The sequence below is a fragment of the Mixophyes fleayi genome, chromosome 8 (assembly GCF_038048845.1).
Source record: "Mixophyes fleayi isolate aMixFle1 chromosome 8, aMixFle1.hap1, whole genome shotgun sequence".
NCBI classification, from domain to species: domain Eukaryota; kingdom Metazoa; phylum Chordata; class Amphibia; order Anura; family Limnodynastidae; genus Mixophyes; species Mixophyes fleayi.
The window spans coordinates 67582325-67601543 of record NC_134409.1 but is presented as its reverse complement, the minus strand read 5'-3'; the positions used below and the strand labels follow the sequence as shown (position 1 = coordinate 67601543).

General features: G+C 46.6%; 1 protein-coding gene across 3 annotated transcripts in view; it reads left to right on the top strand.

The window, feature by feature from the left end:
* Positions 1-19219, top strand: part of TPR (translocated promoter region, nuclear basket protein) — a 148138-nt gene that overhangs the window by 68155 nt on the left and 60764 nt on the right. For all 3 annotated transcript variants that reach the window (XM_075182673.1, XM_075182672.1, XM_075182671.1), the window contains exons 29-30: positions 6760-6891; positions 14916-15046. In XM_075182673.1, coding sequence (XP_075038774.1) covers positions 6760-6891; positions 14916-15046 — 263 coding nt within the window. The remainder of the gene's footprint in view (positions 1-6759; positions 6892-14915; positions 15047-19219) is intronic.

The following is a 19219-nucleotide window of genomic DNA, read 5'->3' as shown; positions in this document are numbered from 1 at the left end:
CACCTATCACACAAGTTATAGACCTACTGAATCGCCCCCAAACAGCGCTCAAACCCCCAGAAACTTCAGGTTTGCCACCACCTATTGAATACAGGCAATAGGACCCCAATATACTGTCCCACACTGGCACACAAGGCTTCTAGCTATCCAGACTAGCAAGACCCACACCTGCAAGCATAGGGTTACCGCTTCACACCTCCAGACTGTTACAGAAATGTAAATGTAAGCATACACTAAGCTTGTTAATCAAATGTATCAACAAATCACACACTGGGTTAACTTGGTTGAGCTATTTCTTCTTAACAGGCTAATGGATTCGTTAGAGCAGGGGTTGGCAACCTTTTTCTATCGGAGTGCCGGCTAAAATCTAGTCAAGTCCAGGTGTGCCAGTTGTGTGTATATGTGTATGTATGTATATGTGTGTGTATATATACACACACACACCTGCTTAGAGAAATTCATGGCCCCACTACAGCAACTCCATGGGTCCTCCCTTATAGTTAAGCATGGTTAAAAAAATGCTGTGCCGCCGTTTTTTTTTACCATGCAAGTGGTCGTACAATTGGGGGTGTGGCAGTACATCATTGAGGGCATGTCTAGGAGGTGAAAAGCACCAGATCACGCTCTTGCACAAAAATGCAATACTCACACATGCCCCCTTGCTCAGCAGCTTTGCTCACATATGTCCCCTCTGCCCACATGCTTTAATCACACTTGCCCTCCCTCTGCCCAGCACCTTTCGTGACACATGCCCCTCTCCATCACCTTTCGTCACAAATGCCCCCTCTCCAGCACACCTTCTTCTTACCTTATTCTCCACTGTACAGCATGGGAAGATATCCAGCAGCCCGCCGAGTACCATGTGACCACTGCAGTCACATGACCTGGCGTCTGAAGGTACCTGAGCTGAAGGGGATTTAGCCACTATCGATCCCCCTGCACTCAATGAATTATTTTTTTTAAGAAAGTACTTTTTTAAAAAAAAATTTATACAATTATTTCTCATTTTATGAGGCTAATATCATATTAACAGTAAGGGACCAGCAAAAAAAAGTTATGCTTCACAGTAGTGCCCCAGTTCACATCATACCTCATAATTGTGCCCCCAATTCATACCTTGCCACAGTTGCCCCCAGAAACAGATAATATGCCACAGTTGCCCCCAGAAACAGATAATATGCCACAGTTGCCCCCAGAAACAGATAATATGCCACAGTTGCCCCCAGAAACAGATAATATGCCGCTGTTGCCCCCAGAAATGCATAGTATGCCGCCGTTGCCCCCAGAAATGCATAGTATGCCGCCGTTGCCCCCAGAAATGCATAGTATGCCGCCGTTGCCCCCAGAAATGCATAGTATGCCGCCGTTGCCCCCAGAAATGCATAGTATGCCGCCGTTGCCCCCAGAAATGCATAGTATGCCGCCGTTGCCCCCAGAAATGCATAGTATGCCGCCGTTGCCCCCAGAAATACATAGTATGCCGCCGTTGCCCCCAGAAATACATAGTATGCCGCCGTTGCCCCCAATGACTCTTTTGGCCTCAGAATTGCATCAAAAAAATTTTTAGGACACTAATAAATGAATAAAAAATGATATAATTTTATACTTACCTCTTCTAGCCGTGAAGCGGTCCGCAAAGTTGCTTGGGAGGAACTGCGCAGCCGACACTGAACTACTGCGCAGGCGCAGCAGTTCAGCTCTTCTCTAGCTGTAATTTTTAATAAATGACAGCCGGAGAGGTGCTGAACTGTTGCGCTTGCGCAGCAGTTCAGTGTCGGGGAAGGAATGACAGCCGGAGAAGAGCTGAAATGCTGCGCTTGCGCAACAGTTCAGCTCTTCTCCGGCTGTCATTTAGACAGCGGACGGCGTGCCAGGATTCAGGGGGTTGCCGACCCCTGCGTTAGAGTATCAAGGACACAACATATTAAATTATAGATTTGATATACAAAAGTACAGGGCATACAGGTATAAAAAATGAATAACCAATGAATAGATTGACATACACAAGCGAAACAGTTTAAAATAAAAAAAGGTTACCTTCAGAGTGTTGCTTTCATGAATTGCATACTCTGCCATGGGAAACTTGGCAAGTAAGATGGACAGCTTATCAATGTGAATTGATTTTCCAAAAAGTCTAAAATGCAGAGATAAGACACAGAAAATTGTCAAAGACCTGTCCCTGCACCCAGGGGATTGTGGCCTGTGACACTTTATTCAATCACCATTTACATGTTGCTTGATTTACTAACCAATTCTACTATGTGATCTAACTTTTCTGTAGAGCATCACATTGATCCAATTTTATCATTAATAAATCCCATATGACTGTCAAAATTTCATTATGTTTGGTATTAAGAGATGGACAATGTGACATAGCTTTTCCAAAGATATGATTTTAGCTTTTCCCGGATACCACACGTACCTTTAATTCACAACCCTGGTGTGATTTCTGCTCCTCAGTATAGTGGAACACAGATTTCCCAAAATGTGAAATCTGAAGACATCATCTTTGAAGTTCATATATCTATATACTTGTGTAGGCCTTCACATGCTTTCCTTGGCTGCAAGATTCTCACCTAGGCATATGGCTCTCTCTAATTCACACCTAATGGTTCTATGGTGTTTACACCACCTATTGAAAGGAAGTTAATTAGAACGGGGAATACAGGATCAAACACAATGGATGTCTGTGATCTGCAAATCTTAAGCAAGTCTCCTCATAAAGCGGTTTGCTCAACCTAATTACCTCCTACTGGGCTAATTATTTCCTTTTTAAAAACATTTGGCCAAACATTTAGTTGGAAATCGGGTTCGCTCCTATTATTATTATTAATATTAATATTTATTTATAAGGCGCTACAAGGCATCCGCAGCGCCGTACAGAGACAAACAAAATCACAATACAATGGGAGACAGCACAGTACAGTAAACACAGCAACTCAGTACGCTCAATGCACAGCTAGAGAGGGCGGGGAAAGGGGAGAGAGGATCCGAAAACGACGGGGCCCAAGAAGGGGGGCGCGGAAGACAGGGAGACCCCCAGGGGGAGGAGGGAGCGAAAGTGCTAGTGGGGTGGAGGACCTTTCAGGAGGAGGGCTAAGTAGCTGGAGAGCAGAGTTAGAAGTGGTGGAAACAGGAGGAGAGATGGCCCTGCTCAGAGGAGCGTACAATCTAAGGGGAGGGGTGGACAGACAGAGAGACGCAGGGGAGAGAGGGAGAGTAGGGGGACAGAGGCAGAAGATAAGGTAGGAAGTTAAGTGGGAGACAGAAAGGCTTTAAGAAAAAGGTGGGTTTTTAGGGCCCGTTTGAAGCTGGACAGATTAGGGGAAGTTCTGATGGAGGGAGGGAGCTTGTTCCAGTGGAGGGGGGCAGCGCGGGCGAAGTCTTGGATACGCGCGTGGGAGGAGGTTATAAGGGGGAAAGAGAGGCGACGGTCAGAGGCAGAACGGAGAGGGCGGGATGGAGCATGAATAGAGAGGAGGGTGGAAATGTAGGGCGCAGTGGAGTTGGCGAGGGCCTTGTAGGTGAGTGTGAGGAGCTTAAAGAGGATTCTGAAGGGGAATGGGAGCCAGTGAAGGGCTAGGTAGAGGGGGGAGACAAAAGAGGAGCGGCGAGAGAGGAAAATAAGCCTAGCTGCAGCGTTAAGGACGGATCGAAGGGGATCGAGATGAGAGTGGGGGAGGCCAGTGAGGAGGAGGTTGCAGTAGTCCAGGCGGGAGATGATCAGAGAGTGGATAAGGCATTTGGTGGCATCTTGGGAGAGGAAGGGCCGGATGCGAGCGATGTTGCGCAGCTGGAAGCGGCAGGATTTAGCAAGAGAGAGGAGTCGAGGATGACACCAAGGCAGCGAAGTTGGGGGACAGGCGAGATAGAGGTATTGTCGACAGTGATGGAGAGGTCAGAAGGGGATGGGGTATGAGAGGGAGGAAAAACTATGAGCTCAGTTTTGGCAAGGTTAAGTTTGAGGAATCGAGAGGACATCCAGGAGGAGATGGCAGAGAGGCAGGCGGACACCCTAGAGAGGAGGGAGGGAGAGAGATCAGGAGAGGAGAGGTATAGTTGAGTGTCGTCAGCGTAAAGGTGGTAGCTGAAGCCGAAGGAGCTGATGAGTTCACCCAGGGAGGAGGTGTATAGAGAGAAGAGTAAGGGTCCCAGAACAGAGCCCTGAGGGACCCCAACTGGAAGGGTGGATGGGGGGGAGAGAGACCCAGAGGTGGTGACAGAGAAGGAACGGTGAGTAAGGTAAGAGGTGAACCAGGACAGGACTGGGCCGGAGAGGCCGAAAGACTGGAGGGTGTGAAGGAGGAGGGGGTGGTCAACGGTGTCAAAGGCTGCAGAGAGGTCAAGGAGGATGAGAAGGGAGAAGTGGCCCCTGGCTTTTGCAGAGAGGAGGTCATTGGTGACTTTAGCCAGGGCAGTTTCAGTGGAGTGGAGGGGGCGGAAACCAGACTGGAGAGGATCAAGGAGGGAGTATTCAGAAAGGTAGGAGGTGAGACGGCTGCAGACGAGCCTCTCAAGAATTTTGGAGGCAAAAGGGAGAAGAGATATGGGGCGATAGTTCGAGAGAGAAGTGGGGTCGAGATTAGGTTTCTTAAGAATGGGGGATACGAGAGCATGTTTGAAGGAGGAGGGGAAGATGCCAGTGGAGAGGGAGAGATTAAAGAGGTGAGCGAGGTGGGAGCAGGTGGTGGGGGAAAGGGAGCGAAGAAGGTGGGAGGGGATGGGATCCAGGGGGCAGGTAGTGGGGGGGGGGAGGATAAAATGAGAGAGTGGACTTCCTCGCCGGTGGTGGGACGGAAGGAGTGGAGGGGAAGGTGGTTGGGGGGGGAGGACAGAAGAGTGGGAGGGGTGGAAGAGAGAGTGGAGGAGGAGATTTCAAGTCGGATGGCCTCGATTTTAGAGGAGAAGGAGGCGAAATCAGAGGCAGTCAGGGAGGAGGGAGGGGGGGGAGGGGAGGGGAGGGGGCCAGGAGAGTGCTGAAGGTGGCAAAGAGGCGGCGGGGGTTAGAGGACTGGGAAGAGATGAGGGATTTAAAGAAAGATTGTTTAGCGAGTGAGAGGGCAGAGCTGTAGGATGAAAGGATGAATTTAAAGTGGAGGAAGTCAGCCAGGGAGCGGGATTTTCTCCAGTGACGTTCGGCGGAACGGGAGCATTTTTGGAGGAAGCGGGTAAATTTGGAGTGCCAGGGTTGGGGTTTGGAGCAGCGGGGGTGGACGGAGTGGGCAGGGGCGACCGCGTCCAGAGCGGAGGTGAGGGTGTGATTGTAGAGGGAGACCGCCTGGTTGGGGCAGGCCTGGGAGGAAAGGGGAGAAAGGAGGGTATCGAGAGAGGAGGACAGAGAGGCAGGGTCAAGAGCATCGAGGTTGCGTATGGACAGAGTAGGTTTGGGCAGGGGGGGGGGGAGCAGGAGGAGAGAGAGAAGGAGAGGAGATGGTGGTCGGATAGAGGAAAGGGAGAGATGGAGAAGTCAGAGAGATTACATAGGTAGGAGAAGACAAGATCAAGGGAGTGACCAAGGCAGTGGGTAGAGGAGGAGGTCCATTGGGTGAGACCAAGGGAGGAAGAGAGGGTGAGCAGTTTGCTGGAAGCAGGGTAGGTGGGGTTGTCGATGGGGATATTAAAGTCACCGAGAATGATCGAGGGGAGATCGGAGGAGAGGTAGTGAGGAAGCCAGCTAGCAAAGTTGTCAAGGAATAGGGAGGTGGGGCCAGGGGGGCGGTAGATGACAGTGACGCGGAGATGGATGGGGTAGAAGAGGCGGATGGAGTGAGCTTCAAAAGAGGAGGAGAGGGAGGGTTCAGGGGGAATGACACGAAAAGTACAGGTGGAGGAGAGGAGGAGGCCAACTCCACCGCCAGGGCGGGCACCAGGCCTGGCGGAGTGGGTGAAGGAGAGGCCACCATAGGAGAGGGCAGCGGGGGAAGTAGTATCAGAATCGGAGAGCCAGGTTTCAGTAACGGCAAGAAGGTTAAAGGAGTTGGATAGAAAGAGGTCGTGGATAGCAGTCAGCTTGTTGCGGACGGATCTGGCATTCCAGAGGGCACAGAAGAAAGGGGGAGAGGAGAGGGGGGAAATGGGGATGAGGTTAGCAAGATGAGCAGCGCGCGGGGGATGGCGGGGAGGAACGGGAGAGGTAGGGCGGGGGGAGAGTATGGGTATGGAGTGAGAGCGGGGAGGCATAGTAGGGAGAGAGAGTAACAGAACAGTGAGATAGTGGGGACAGTGAAAAACAGGTAAGAACAAAGGCAGGAAGACAATGAAAAGGTGGAAGATGATAACGAATTAGGGCGTGGAGGGCATGGAACAACAGTACAGTGAGATAATAAGGACAATGAAGACAGGTAAGAATGATAGCAGAACAGTAAGATAATAAGGACAGCGGATAACAGTATCAATACTATGTATCAATACCTTATTTTATTTGGGCCCTGACCTTCAATGTTCCATTTCATCATGTCAGATTTGTGCTCGCATCCTGACACAGGCAGCCAGACAACGGTCTTGGTAATAATACTGTTTCCTATATTCTTCAGTGATCTCTCAAATCTCCAAATATGTATTTAAAGATGGCATTCTTTACATTTGCAATGATGAAATTACAGATTATATGCAGTTGGCGTTGAGAAGCTTGCAATGCCATTGGTTCACCTTTTTAATTGTAAGGTTGCATTTCCTGGTTCATCGCTTTAGATAAAACCACTTTCTCTGTTAAACTTTCTAATCTGTGGGACTGAATAATTAAACCAGATTTTATTTCAGATACGGAAACTTGAAGCAAATATATTGCCATTGCAAGAATCTAACTCTGAGCTCAGTGAGAAAAGTGGGATGCTGCAGGCAGAAAAGAAGTTGCTTGAGGAAGATGTGAGACGTTGGAGGGCTCGAACACAGGTAGCCATTGACAGACTACTATTATGCATAGGTTTACGTATTCAAGTTACATAAAAAGAATTAGTAATATTTGACAAAAGTTATAACTGTATAGAAGAGTTCCTATGTACATTTAAAAAAGTGTACATGTTCTAGCTTGTATGAACTGAAGCTAATTGAAAATTATGGTAATTGAGGGTGTTTTTGTGTGTATATGCACATAAGCCCTTCTGTTTGTAATCTTGTTTTAGATGAAATTTTAGAGTTTTTAGGTTTAACAGCCGTTTTCCCGAATTTCATTATAGTCATAAGGGCAGCCAAGATATGGACTTCACTGCCAGGGAAGGTTGTGATGGCAGATTCAATAGATATGTTTAAGAAAGGGTTAGACACTTTTTTTGTGGAAAAGTGTATCCAGGGATACAACCGTTAAAATGAAGCATAGTGGATATAGGGTAAAAATAGGACTGCAATATTGGGTCTGAGGGGATTTTCACAATTGAAACAGATTGGTGGTTGCTTTCTCTGGATCAATTTCAAATATAAGTGAGGGATTGCAGGAGATCCAAAATAGGTTGAACTTGATGGACTGGTGGCTTTTTCTTTTTTTTTCTCAACCCCATCAACTGTTACTATGTTACAGTGCTACAACTGCAGCTCCACCCTGACCATAAATTTTATGGTAAACACCCTTCCCCATAATTGTGGGGGACCAGCATCTGGTGTCCCTACCATTTCTCAAATACTCCCACTACTAGTGCTTTTAATGGTCCGTATTGCTGTCAGAGTATACCTCAAAGCTATATCAGACCTGCTGATTGATAATATACATCCTGATGGCACACTCTGCATCTGCAGGTTTTCTTCTATAACCATAGGATATGTACTGTATCTCAGAGTTTATACCTTTCATGTTTATTGGTTTGTACTTGGCTTTGTGCAACTTATGTGTTGCATTACTTTTATTTCAAGCTTCGGTCTTTGGTTGTCCACCATGGTTTTTTATTATTATTGTTCTACTGTGCTGTCTATATTGTGCACGGTTAACAGCTTATATTGTGTTTAGAGGCAATAAAAATAAGATGCTTTTTTTTTTTTTTATAGAGATATGGTTAAAAAGGCAGAAGTTGTAATGATGTAGCAGTGCACTCTGTAGAAAGTTTCTGATGCACTTACTCTTAATACATTTTAAAGTTGCATGAAATGTCAAACACAAAAAAGAACCTTTGTTTGCTAGCTATCCCAAATACACTCTTGGCTTCTGTGACAGACCTCCAAGGTAGGAGGGTGTGTTTGGGGTTTTGGTTTTTTTTTTTTGTTGTCCCTACCTTCTCTATTACCTTCAGCAGAATTGGTCCTCATCTATTTTTATTTTTATTTTTTTATTTTACTTTTTAACTGCTGCAGGTATTAATTAGCATCTGAATAGTGCCGACAACTGAGGTGCATGAGCCAGAGAGCTGCAATACCTCCTCCAGTCATTGTAGTATTAATAAGAGCTACTCAATTATGCAGGTTATGAGGCACTATAGCCAGGTCATGGATGACTACTGTAAAGACCATGGCTAGCATAGTTGAGTTTTATGCATTTCTCCTTTGATGGAGGAAACTGGGATAGAGTGCAGTATCTTGGTCACTTTAATTTTGTGCCACAAGCTAAAGGTCCTTCCCTTCTATATCCTTATTGCTTGCTCTGTACTTCAGTTTTTTTACAAGGTTTTTGTTATTGTTTTCTTCTTTTTGTGTTTTTGTTTGCATTATGCCTTGACATTTCTCTCCTGCAGCAGCATCTGTTATGCTGCAGCGGGAGCAGCAGTGTTACACGGATGCTGTCGTGGTGCCACGACTAGCACCCCCTTCTGTCTACATTAGTCTGCGGATGTGGGATCGCGTCTGGGGAAGAGAGACATGATGTCGACATACTGTCAACTCTGTATCACAGTGCGTAGCACTCCTACTCCAGAGCAGGAGTTCCAAAGGTGGTGATGGTAGATGCAATGTGTGTTCCTTGAAACCTTCTTCAGAATTACTGGTTCCCTTCGGTAGCAAGGCTTCCGTGGGTTTTGTAGATGGTACTCAAATTACAGGATGTTTGGGTAATCCTGGTTGTTCTGGACTGGCCAAGAAGATTGTGGTACACTGACATTTTTAACTTTTCTTAGAGACAGGTGCCACGATAAGTCTGCTGCCAAGACCTGTTAGCCTTGGTGAAGAAAGGAACCCTTAACTTAGTGCAGCTGACTTAAGAGGCAGGGCTGTTGATGCCATGATCCTTTTGGGGAGTTTGAGGCCATTCTTAAGGCCAGAAAGCAATTTTTCTTTTACTTTATTGGGGACCTTGCGAAACATAAAGTATAGTAGGTAGTCCTGGAGTCAGAGGCACTTTAAATGTGTTTGCGTGCAGCTCCACCCCTAGTATACCCCTCCCATAGGACGGTCTCTTCAGTTTATTTTAAGTGCCCTTTGAGTCGGGCATGTATTCTAATGCCTCCTGCCCTGAACTTTTTGTTTTTCAATTTAATTTACTTTTGTTTTTACTTTTTGTGCTGGGCTCAGAGACCCCTTCCCACGAGTGGATAGCCTGTGGCCTTCCACTCCAGGTCCCTGAGCTTGGGTGAGCAGTCTGCAGACTTCCCTAACCCCCCAGCACTGCTGCATTTCATTTCGAAGAGCAGGTGGCCAGCACTGACAGCCGAAATCGCAGCAGACCTAGTGAAAGGTGATGTGGTGGGGTCACCCCTAGACAATGTGCAGATGCCCGCCAGCTATAGAAGATCTCCATTGAATTGGAGAGCACAGCTGTGCTCACTCTTGGGGGCCCAGAACACACTTCCTCTTGGTGCGCTTTTTTAGCAGACACTCCAGTTTACAAGAGACAGCATATCTGCATCTCTCCCCTGCTGTGCTTCTAACAGAACAGGTTTTTAATCAGTTCATGCTCTTTCATTGTGTAATGTACAGTACGTGAGTGTTGAGTGAACGTGTGTGTGTGTGTGTGTGTATATGTATGTATATGTGTGTGTGTGTGTGTATATATATATATGTATGTATGTATGTATGTATGTATGTATGTATGTATGTGTGTGTGTGTATATTTCTAAATTATATGGGTGTTCATCTGTTGTCTTAAAAATACACAATGACAGAAAAGGGGATTTCCATGAAAGGGTCTGCAAAGTCTGTTACATGCTTTTACAAAGTGTAGCGCTAAATTGTTTTGTGGACAGTCTGACCCAGACTACCTGTGTGCAGTTTGTGAGGCAGAGTTCCGGGAACAGCGGCTGGCTGTCTGCACCTGCAGTTGTGGAAGAACCAGCTTTGTTTCACTCCCTGCAAGGTCCATATCTGAACTCGCGCAGGTAATGTCTCACCGTGAGGTGATTTTTCCAGTTCTGTTTCTGCACCACATATTCCAAGCTCCCAGTTGGTACCCCCCAATTCAGGTGTGCAACAAGCAGAATCTGCTTTAATTCCAGCTATCGCTGAGTCCGCACAGGTTTTAACTAGGGCCTCTTCCTCACTGAAACACCTCCTTAGTGCACCTCATAGGATGATGAGTAAATGTCATGTTCCAAAGGCAGCTCAGCCAATAGATTCCACGCTGATCTCTCTTCAGATGAAGAAGGCAAATTACCAAGGGACTCTGGGGTTACGACTTTGGTTTTAGGAGTTCACAAGACTTTAGGCTTTGCAGAAGCAGAGATCTCAAATTCAACTGGTTGTCTGGTTCCCTCCATCTCCCCAACTATTTGATATATCGGAGGCATGGAAAAGGCCTGACCACTGTTTTCATATGCACAAAGTTCAGATACCTTTATCCCTTTCCCCTAGAGGAATCCGTGAAATGGGAGGCAATTCCCATAGTGGATTCACCCATTGCCCGATTGAGTAGGAGCACTACTTTCCTGATGCAAGGTGGGGTCTCAAAGATGCTACGGACAAGAAATGGGACTTCTTCCTCAGCTTATGAAGCTGCAGTTGGCCTTTACAGACCTGGCATGTCTACACCCTGGGTGAACAAGGTGATTCAGGTATGGGCCGAACAGTTAGAAAAGGATCTATGTGATGTCAGCTCACGGGTTGCGTGGCTTGTACCGAAAGATCACAATACAGTGGCTTCTGAACTTCTGGATATACCATCTCTGTTATGTCCAAACTCTCAGCGCTCATTATAGCGGCAAGGTGTTACTTATGGATCTGCTCTTGGTTAACCGTGAGCGGATTCCACTCGGACCCTAGAGGAGTTACCCTTTGATGGAGTTGACCCTCTTTGGTCTCCTGGATAAGCTGTTCTAATCAGGATCCACTGGAGGAAAAAGCCCCATGTATGCCAGTAACTCAAACCAAACCTAAACATCCCAGGTTTCTGTCATGTTACCCTTTTAGTAGATAATTTGGTGCTCCAGCAAGTAGACCCGCCACATGTGGCAACCCCAGGCCAACAGCTTCGGTCTCCACATGAGGCTAAAAGTCTGCGAAAATGTGGTGGGAGCCTGTCTCTTGCGCTTTCAAGAAAAATGGTTTGAATCATCCCCCTCTGCCTGGGTTCCAAGGATTGTCACTCGGGATATAATATCGATCTGTTCCATTTTCCATGTTGCCGATTTGTTCTCCATGGGCCTCCCAGCTTGCGGTCTTTGGAGCAGAGCACTCCCGGAGGCAATTCATGAAACTTTTGTATTCAGAATAATCATTCCAGTCCCTCTGCTGGAACGGGGTTTGGATTTTTACTCTAACCTCTTGCTAGTTCTGATGCCGAATGGTTCCTTTCAGCCAATCCTAAACCTAAAAACCCTCAACGAACGGGCTTGAATCCATTGCTTCAGGATGGAGTTGCTGTGGTCCATCATCGTGGGTATGGAACTGGAGAAGTTCCTTGCTTGCTTGGACATAAAAGATGCCTACCTCCATATTCCCATATGTGAGAGGCATCAATGTCTCCTTTTACTTTGCTGTCCGCAATGCCACTATCTGTTCAGGGCTTTACCCTTTGGTCTAGCCACTGCCCCGAGGATTTTCATTAAGGTGATGGCAGGTCTTCTCTGCTCCCAGGGGGAAACAGTTGTCACTTACCCAGGCGACTTGCTGTTGAAGGCTCCATTCTATCCAGTCATGATTTGTCAGCTTCATTTCATGTCCTCCTTAGCACATGGCTGGATCATCAATCTGCTAAAGATCTCCTTAATGCCAGCTCAGAGCATGCACTTTCTGGGTCTTGACTTTGACATCGGGTGCCAGCATGTTTCTACCAGAGGACAAGGTTCTCTTGGTTTGGTCCAAAAGAAGGTCCCTCTTGGCAAGACAAGAGTTGTCCCTTCTTTGTGGCATGAAGTTATTGAGCACCATTATCTCTGTGTTCGAGGCAGTACCCTTTGCACAAGTCCACTCGCGGATGTTCCAGAGGGAACTGCTGGAAATTGTCTAAATCCCTCTCCATCTAGACAAGCAGATCATCTGTTGTCTGCGACAGTGCGTCAGCTTCTTACATGGTGGCTGGATTGGTCGCATCTCACCGCACCTTCCAGATGTCGGACTGGACACTGGTGGCCACAGATGCCATTTTGTCATGACTGGAAGCCGTTATTGGTGCTCTGTTTCCAGGGACTCTGGGAACTCCATAAATGTGCTTAAGCATAGGGCGGTTCACAAGATACTTGTCCAGGCCCAGGAGTTTTTGGCAAGCAAGCGAGTAAAGGTCCAGTCAGACAATGCAACAGCGGTGGCTTGCCTGAACCATCAAGGGGGCACCCGCAGCATCTTTGCCATGAAGGAGATGTCAAGATTTTCTTGGGCAAAACGTTATGCTCCGGTGATGTCTGTCATCTTCAGCCCAAGGGTGAAAAACTGGAAGGCCGATTATCTCGGTCGCAACAGGGTCCATCCAGGAGAATGGTCCCTGCACGGGGACGTGTTCAATCTTCTGGTTCAGCCTTGGTGTCAGCCAGACATGGTTCTCGTGACGTCCCGTCTGAACTTCAAGGTTCCTCTGTTCTCTGTAAGATTTGTAGATGCCATGATAATACAATGGTGCTTTCTTATGGTTTACCTATTTCCCCTGCTTCCCATGCTTCCGCCTGTGCTCAAAAAGTTGAAGAAAACTGGTAGCGGCCATAATATTGGCTCCAGACTGGCCCAATCGGGCATGGTACTTGGACCCCTGGCATGGCCATAGGTGCACCCTTCTGGCTGCCTCTCTGTCCCGACCTTCTCGTGCAAGGACCGATTTGTTGACAATCATTAAGTCGGCTGGCTTTGGTGGTGTGGTTAATGAGACCCTGATACTTCAGACTTGGGGATTCTCTCCCCTGGTGGTTAAGATTATGACCAAGGCCAGGAAACCACCTGCTGGGAATTATGATCAGGTGTTGAAGGTGTTCTCTGGTGCAAGAGCCTCAAAGCCACACTTCTAGATTAAACCTTTCTAGGTTGCTCTCTTTTTTTCGGCAGTTCTTGAAAAAGGCCTGCTTTTATCTTCCTTGAAGTTGCAAGTTTCAGAGCTATCGGTCGTCTTCAGCGAAAAGTGGCTGATATGAAGGAGGTTCAAACCTTCCTACATAGGGTTCCTCATGCTCAAACCTATTTGTATACCCGGTTAAGCCATGGGACCTTAATTTGATGCTTCTTGTTAAGGAGCCATTTGGACCTTTTTGAAATCTGTAGGTTGCCGTTCTCACCTGGAAACCGGTCTATTTACTAGTTTCCTTAGCGCACAGAGTGGGTGTTGTGCTCTTCTTTTTTTGTCTGGTTGTTCCACCGAGACCGGGCTGTGCTTCGCACAAAGCCCTCTTTTGTACCAAGTGGTCTGTTTTCATTTAAACCAGAAGATTTTGGAGTAAACTTTTTCCCTGATTCTTAAAATTTGTCCTTGTTTCTGTACGTAGTCCGGGCTCTTCGGTTTTATGTGGACCGCACTGTGGCGTTTCTCAAAACCTATATGTTTGTGCTGTATGTTGCAAAGAAGAGGGGTTGGCTGGCCTCTTGGCTGTCTTAGGCTAGATGGATCACTTCCACTATCCGATTGGCCTACTTCAATCAGCTAGGCCAGGGCTGTTGGTGGTTCCTGGGTGGCGAGTCACGGAGCGTTAACTGAACTCTTATGATGGGCTGCTATGTGGTCACCTCTCCACAGTTTTGTTCTACAGATTGCAGGGCTTTGTATGTCAGGATGCTAACTTTGGCTGTAAGGTTTTGCGTGCAGCTGTTTCAAAGCAATCCCTCCCTTAGGGGCAGCTTTGGCATGTCCTCTGTTTCGCAGTGTCTCCTAATAGGGCGACAAACTGAGAGAAAGGAATTGTACATAGTGTACAAAATCTATTTTATCTATTGGGGAACAATGCGTGCCAACACTTTGCTCTATTTGCATGCTGGTTGCCTGTTTGTTCTGGTTGACCGAATTTGGCCATCTTTTTGGCCTTAGTGTGCATATTAAAATTAATGTTTTGTTAACACTCATCCATTTGCCATGGTGGACTTTTAAGCTGACTTTGCACTAGCTGCTTGGCCTGACTACCAGGTGGCTGGTTCTACCATGTTTGGCCAAGATTGCGGAACACTTAGTTCTGATGGAGTTTCATTAGCAGGTTGGCTGATGACCACATGCAGTCAGATGTGTTTATCATTGACTGCATCTACCATTCCTCCCATTCAGCATCTTTTGGCACTTGGGAATAACAGTCTTTTTGTGCCCACACATCATTCCTTAACCTGTGGCTCTCCAGATGTGAAACGACAAGTCCCAGCATACTTTACCAGCTATCTGCTCATGATCTCCTGGCAAAGCATGCTGGGGCTTGTAGTTTCCCAACACCTGGACAGCCACAGGTTGGCTAGGCCTGTCATACTTAGTCCAGTTTGTGACCATTTAGCTGTAAAAATGCTTAAGTGGTTGTCCAAATAAAATAATTTATTTGCACCTTGATTCAAATCCTATAACTTGTTGTGTACAGCATGAATTTTAGCTATAAATTATCTTCAGACCATTTAAGTCCCTAAAATGTTTATCATGAGCTTTTTATAATTTTCTTTGCTTTATTTTCTATTTTAAGCACTTGCTGAATCAACAAAAGGATACTGATGTAGAAGAGTATAAAAAGTTGCTTTCGGAAAGAGATGTTAATGTTAAACGAATTCAGCAGCTCACTGAAGAAACTGGAAAATTGAAAACTGATATTGCAAGGTAAATAAAATTTCACTGACAATGTGATTTTATTCTATATATGGTTGAGCCACATGCTTCACAAAGCCTTTCTGATTGATAAGCTTTCTCTCCCACATGGGGTGTCAGGTGAGAGGCTAAAGTGGTGCAACAGCTACTCCTATGTGCTGATCCTTTCTGGGAGAAGGATTTCCCATCAGCACCACCTCCCTTGTGTGGCTTCCCAGTTAGGCAAGGTCATCTGAAGCGACACGGCAGCCATCTTGGGAGCAGCTTGAAGCAGCAGCTCCTTCTCCTTCCATTCTGCCCTCCACTGTTGGAACGTTGTTGAGATAATGGGGTGCAGATTTTCTCTGTGCTTTCCTCTTTTCTTTGTCCTGTCTTTTGCAGCTTCAAGTTCTCCTGGATTGTGTAACTGCTTCTGTCCCCTTTTTGTCTCTAACTGTTTTTATTTATTTTTTCCTTAGGTCAGTGAATGAGACTATGGTACAGGGTGAGGCAGTGACAAAGATTTTAGCATGCGCCTTATGTCACTCCAAATTCCCTGTCAGCTTAGAGTATGAGGTGGAAGACCAGCAGACACGTTGGTCTGTGAGTGCACCCACTAGGCCTCGTGACAGGCTATTTTGGTTGATGCAGCTTGCTGCATGCCCTATGGAGCAGAGCAGGGATTCTCTCTCCTTGGCCCCTCCCATGGCAGGCTCAGGGAGCATAGTTTCCTCCCCGGGTTCCTTTTCCCAAGGTGCTGAAGGGCAGAACCTTTACGTTCTGCCCTTCAGCACCTGAAGCTTGGGCTCAGGGCCTGGCTAACTCATTGCAAGGCTTAGAGAGGATTGTGAAAACAGCCATCTTGTTTAGACCACTGAAGAGAATAAGAACAGAGGAATCAGATTCCGGACCATTTATTCTAGAGAAATAAGAAACTGGTTTTCTTATTTTTTCATCCAATCTGGAGGATGCTGCTACCTTGGAGGAGAGCATAGAGTTGTCACTTAGCAGATTAAACAATTGATTAACTAGTTAACAGACTCCTCCCCTCTGCAACCCCTTGGCTCCTCAGTGATTTAAGTTCCCAGGGAGTTGGGTTTATAGTGTACAGCTCTGCAGCTGCACTGCTTGCTGGTTTTTATTGTATTTTCGTTTATTACATTGGGTATCTGTGCTGCATTGCAGCGCCTGTACTTCTGGGTCTGTACTTGATGTATATTTCTTCCATCACTAAAACCCACTTTTCTCCTTCAGACTGCTAGGGCAGTTTGTAACTGTTACAGCGGCCTACTAAAGTATCCCGGTCACTTGTTGTAATGATGCAAGACCGGTGCTGCTATCAGGTGGAGAGCAGACACTGATGCGGGTGGCTGTAGGGAAAATGCATCATACAAAGTCCCCATTGGAGTGGTTGGGGGGGTCTTTGTTATTGATATTGCCCACATTTAAAACTGAAGAGGAAAAGTGCTGATTTGGCTGGCTTAGTAATGAGAAGCACCGAAAATGGCCATTACCTGCATGGATTGCCAGCCAGATAGTGGTCACCCCATATTTTACCACAATTGGTATATTCCTGGAGTGGGAAAAGATCTTCACTTTCACTTTATGTGCAGAGACATTTCGAAAGGCACGCTGCTTTTTATTCCCCAAGTGTAAAGTAAAGCTCCCTAGTGGACAGCAGGACCTGGGGGAGTTTTGTGTAAAGTGTGGGCCTAGGGTGAGCAATCCAGGGGAACGCACAACCCCAGATGGAGGAACCAGTGTTGGTAACTATGCTGGCACACTCTGTGACTACACTTGTGCAGCTTTGCCCTTGCTGTGGCACCCACCATCCTCTCCTGTTCCTTTTGCGCAAGGTAGAGAGCTTTCTCAATTGAATCTATGTGGTGGCGGACACCTTGCTCAGACCCATGCTGTCCTTAGCATGGGTCAATAGAGCAATGGAAATCTGGGCCATCCAGATGGCAGCAGGGTTGCAAAATTTGGAATATCCTCCCCTGGCTCTGCATTTGAAGGAGGCTTTGGGATATCTGAATGTGGTTGCTCAAGATACAGCCTCAATTTCGTCATGTGTCTGCGCATCAGTGATTACAGCCCAAAGGACCCTCTGATTCGACATTGGTATCCCAGGACCACAACCAAAGTCCTCAGAGGCCCTTCACTATTCGGGTTCGGTCCTCTTTGTGCCAGAATTGGACAACATCTGTCAAGCCACGGGAGCCAAGAGCTCCTTTCACACGGAGAATGTTCTAAAACCACGTCCCTAGGTTTGGTCCTTTCATCAGCCCTTTTGGGGTGGTTCTTCCACCAGAGGTCAGTCTTCCAGAAGCAGACTTTTTTCGGCTAAGGGCTACTCCCACAGGGTCAGATCTACGTCCTCCCGGTATCGGTAGATCTTGGGGATTATGGCAAGAGGTTTATATGATCTTTGGTTGGGCCCCTTATCAATTCTTTGTCGCCATTCCTCCTCTTGATCCAGTGAGACGGCAAGCAATGCTTCATTTGGTCGCTTCTCCTCTTTCCGCAGGAGTCATCTGTCTGTTACTGGTGAGGCAAAGAAGCCAAGGGTCCTATTACAACTTCTTTCTGGTTCTTAAGCTAGATGATGTGTTCTGTCCTATACTAGATGTCAAGGGCCTCAACCTGCATCTTAACGTGGGCAAATTCCGCATGGAATCGGTACAATCGTGATCAACTGGTTAGAGCAGTGTTGGCTAACCTGTGACACTCCAGATGTTGTGAAACTACAAGTCCCAGCATACCCATCCAGCAATAAGCTGCTGTATATTGGAAAAGCATGCTGGGACTTGTAGTTTCACAAACACCTGGAGTGTCACAGGTTAGCCAACACTGGGTTAGAGGCCCAAATAGTTTCTTGCTTTCGTCGACATTTGGGATGCTTACATTCACGTTCCCATCTGGGACATCCATCAGCCCCTCCTCCGATTCACAGTGAGAAACTCGCACTCTCTTCCAGACGCTTCCTTTCGGTCTCTTTATGGCGCCAAGAGTCTTTACAAAGATCATGACGGTCATTGCCTCTCTGCTGCACTGTTTGGGGGTAAACATCGTCCCTACTTAGACCTGCTCATTAAGGCCTCATCAGATCACTTTCTGAAATGGCATCTTATCTTCACAATCGGGGTACTGGAACAACACTGGTGTATTATCAATAATCCAGAATCCCAGTTTGTTCCCTGTCGGCGAATGATCTTGGGCCTTCTCATGGTTTGATATTTCTCAGAGCACAAAGCACACTCCCTGCAGGCCATGATGAGAAGGTCCTGAACGACCTGGGCCCTTCCATGCTCCTTTTTGTATACGGCTTCTGGGGAATGTGGACTCCACTTTTGAGACACTCCTTTACGGAAGGTTCCACACTTGCAACTTCCAGTGGGATCTCTTGAGCAAATGGTCGGGGTCCCACCTTCTTTTGGATTCCAAACTGATCCAATTGAAAAAACAGGCATGCCTTGGTGGACGTCTGTTGCTTGTTCAGGATCACTTGACGATGGGCAGGTGCTTTGCCCTGTGATATTGCACCATAGTCACCACGGATTCCAGCCTCCAGGGCTGGTTAACCGTGGTTCTTCTCCGCCTGCGGGCCTTTTGGTCTGTTCTAGAGGCCTCCCTACCGATAAATATCTTTGAATTGAAAGTTATGTTGATGGCCCTTCAAGGGGTACAATCTTTTCTAATGGAGCGGTATTCGACACTCTAGCTGCAGTACAGCAATTCTTGCGAATAAGGGCCATAAAGGTTCAGACAGACAATATGGTTTGAAAGGATCACACTCTCTAAGATGAACTGCAAGAGCTGCACCAGTTGAGGGTATCCCTCCCTCAGACAACAAGAGAAATATAAAACAGATTTCACTGGGCGCTCATTGACTATAGGTACCTATTTGATATATAAATAAATAAATATGGTAATGTCCTGTGTGCAATTATTAATAAATTGTTTTAATATTAGTGACATGCAGGTAGTTTTTAACTTGTGTCTGTAAACATGGATTGTATTAAATTGTTATTTATTGATAATTGCACACAGGACATTACCATATTTATTTATTTATATATCAAATAGGTACCTATAGTCAATGAGCGCCCAGTGAAATCTGTTTTATATTTCTCAGACAGACAATACCACCGTGCTGGCTTACCTATATCAATGGGGCACCAAGAGTACCCTGACAATTAAAAAGTA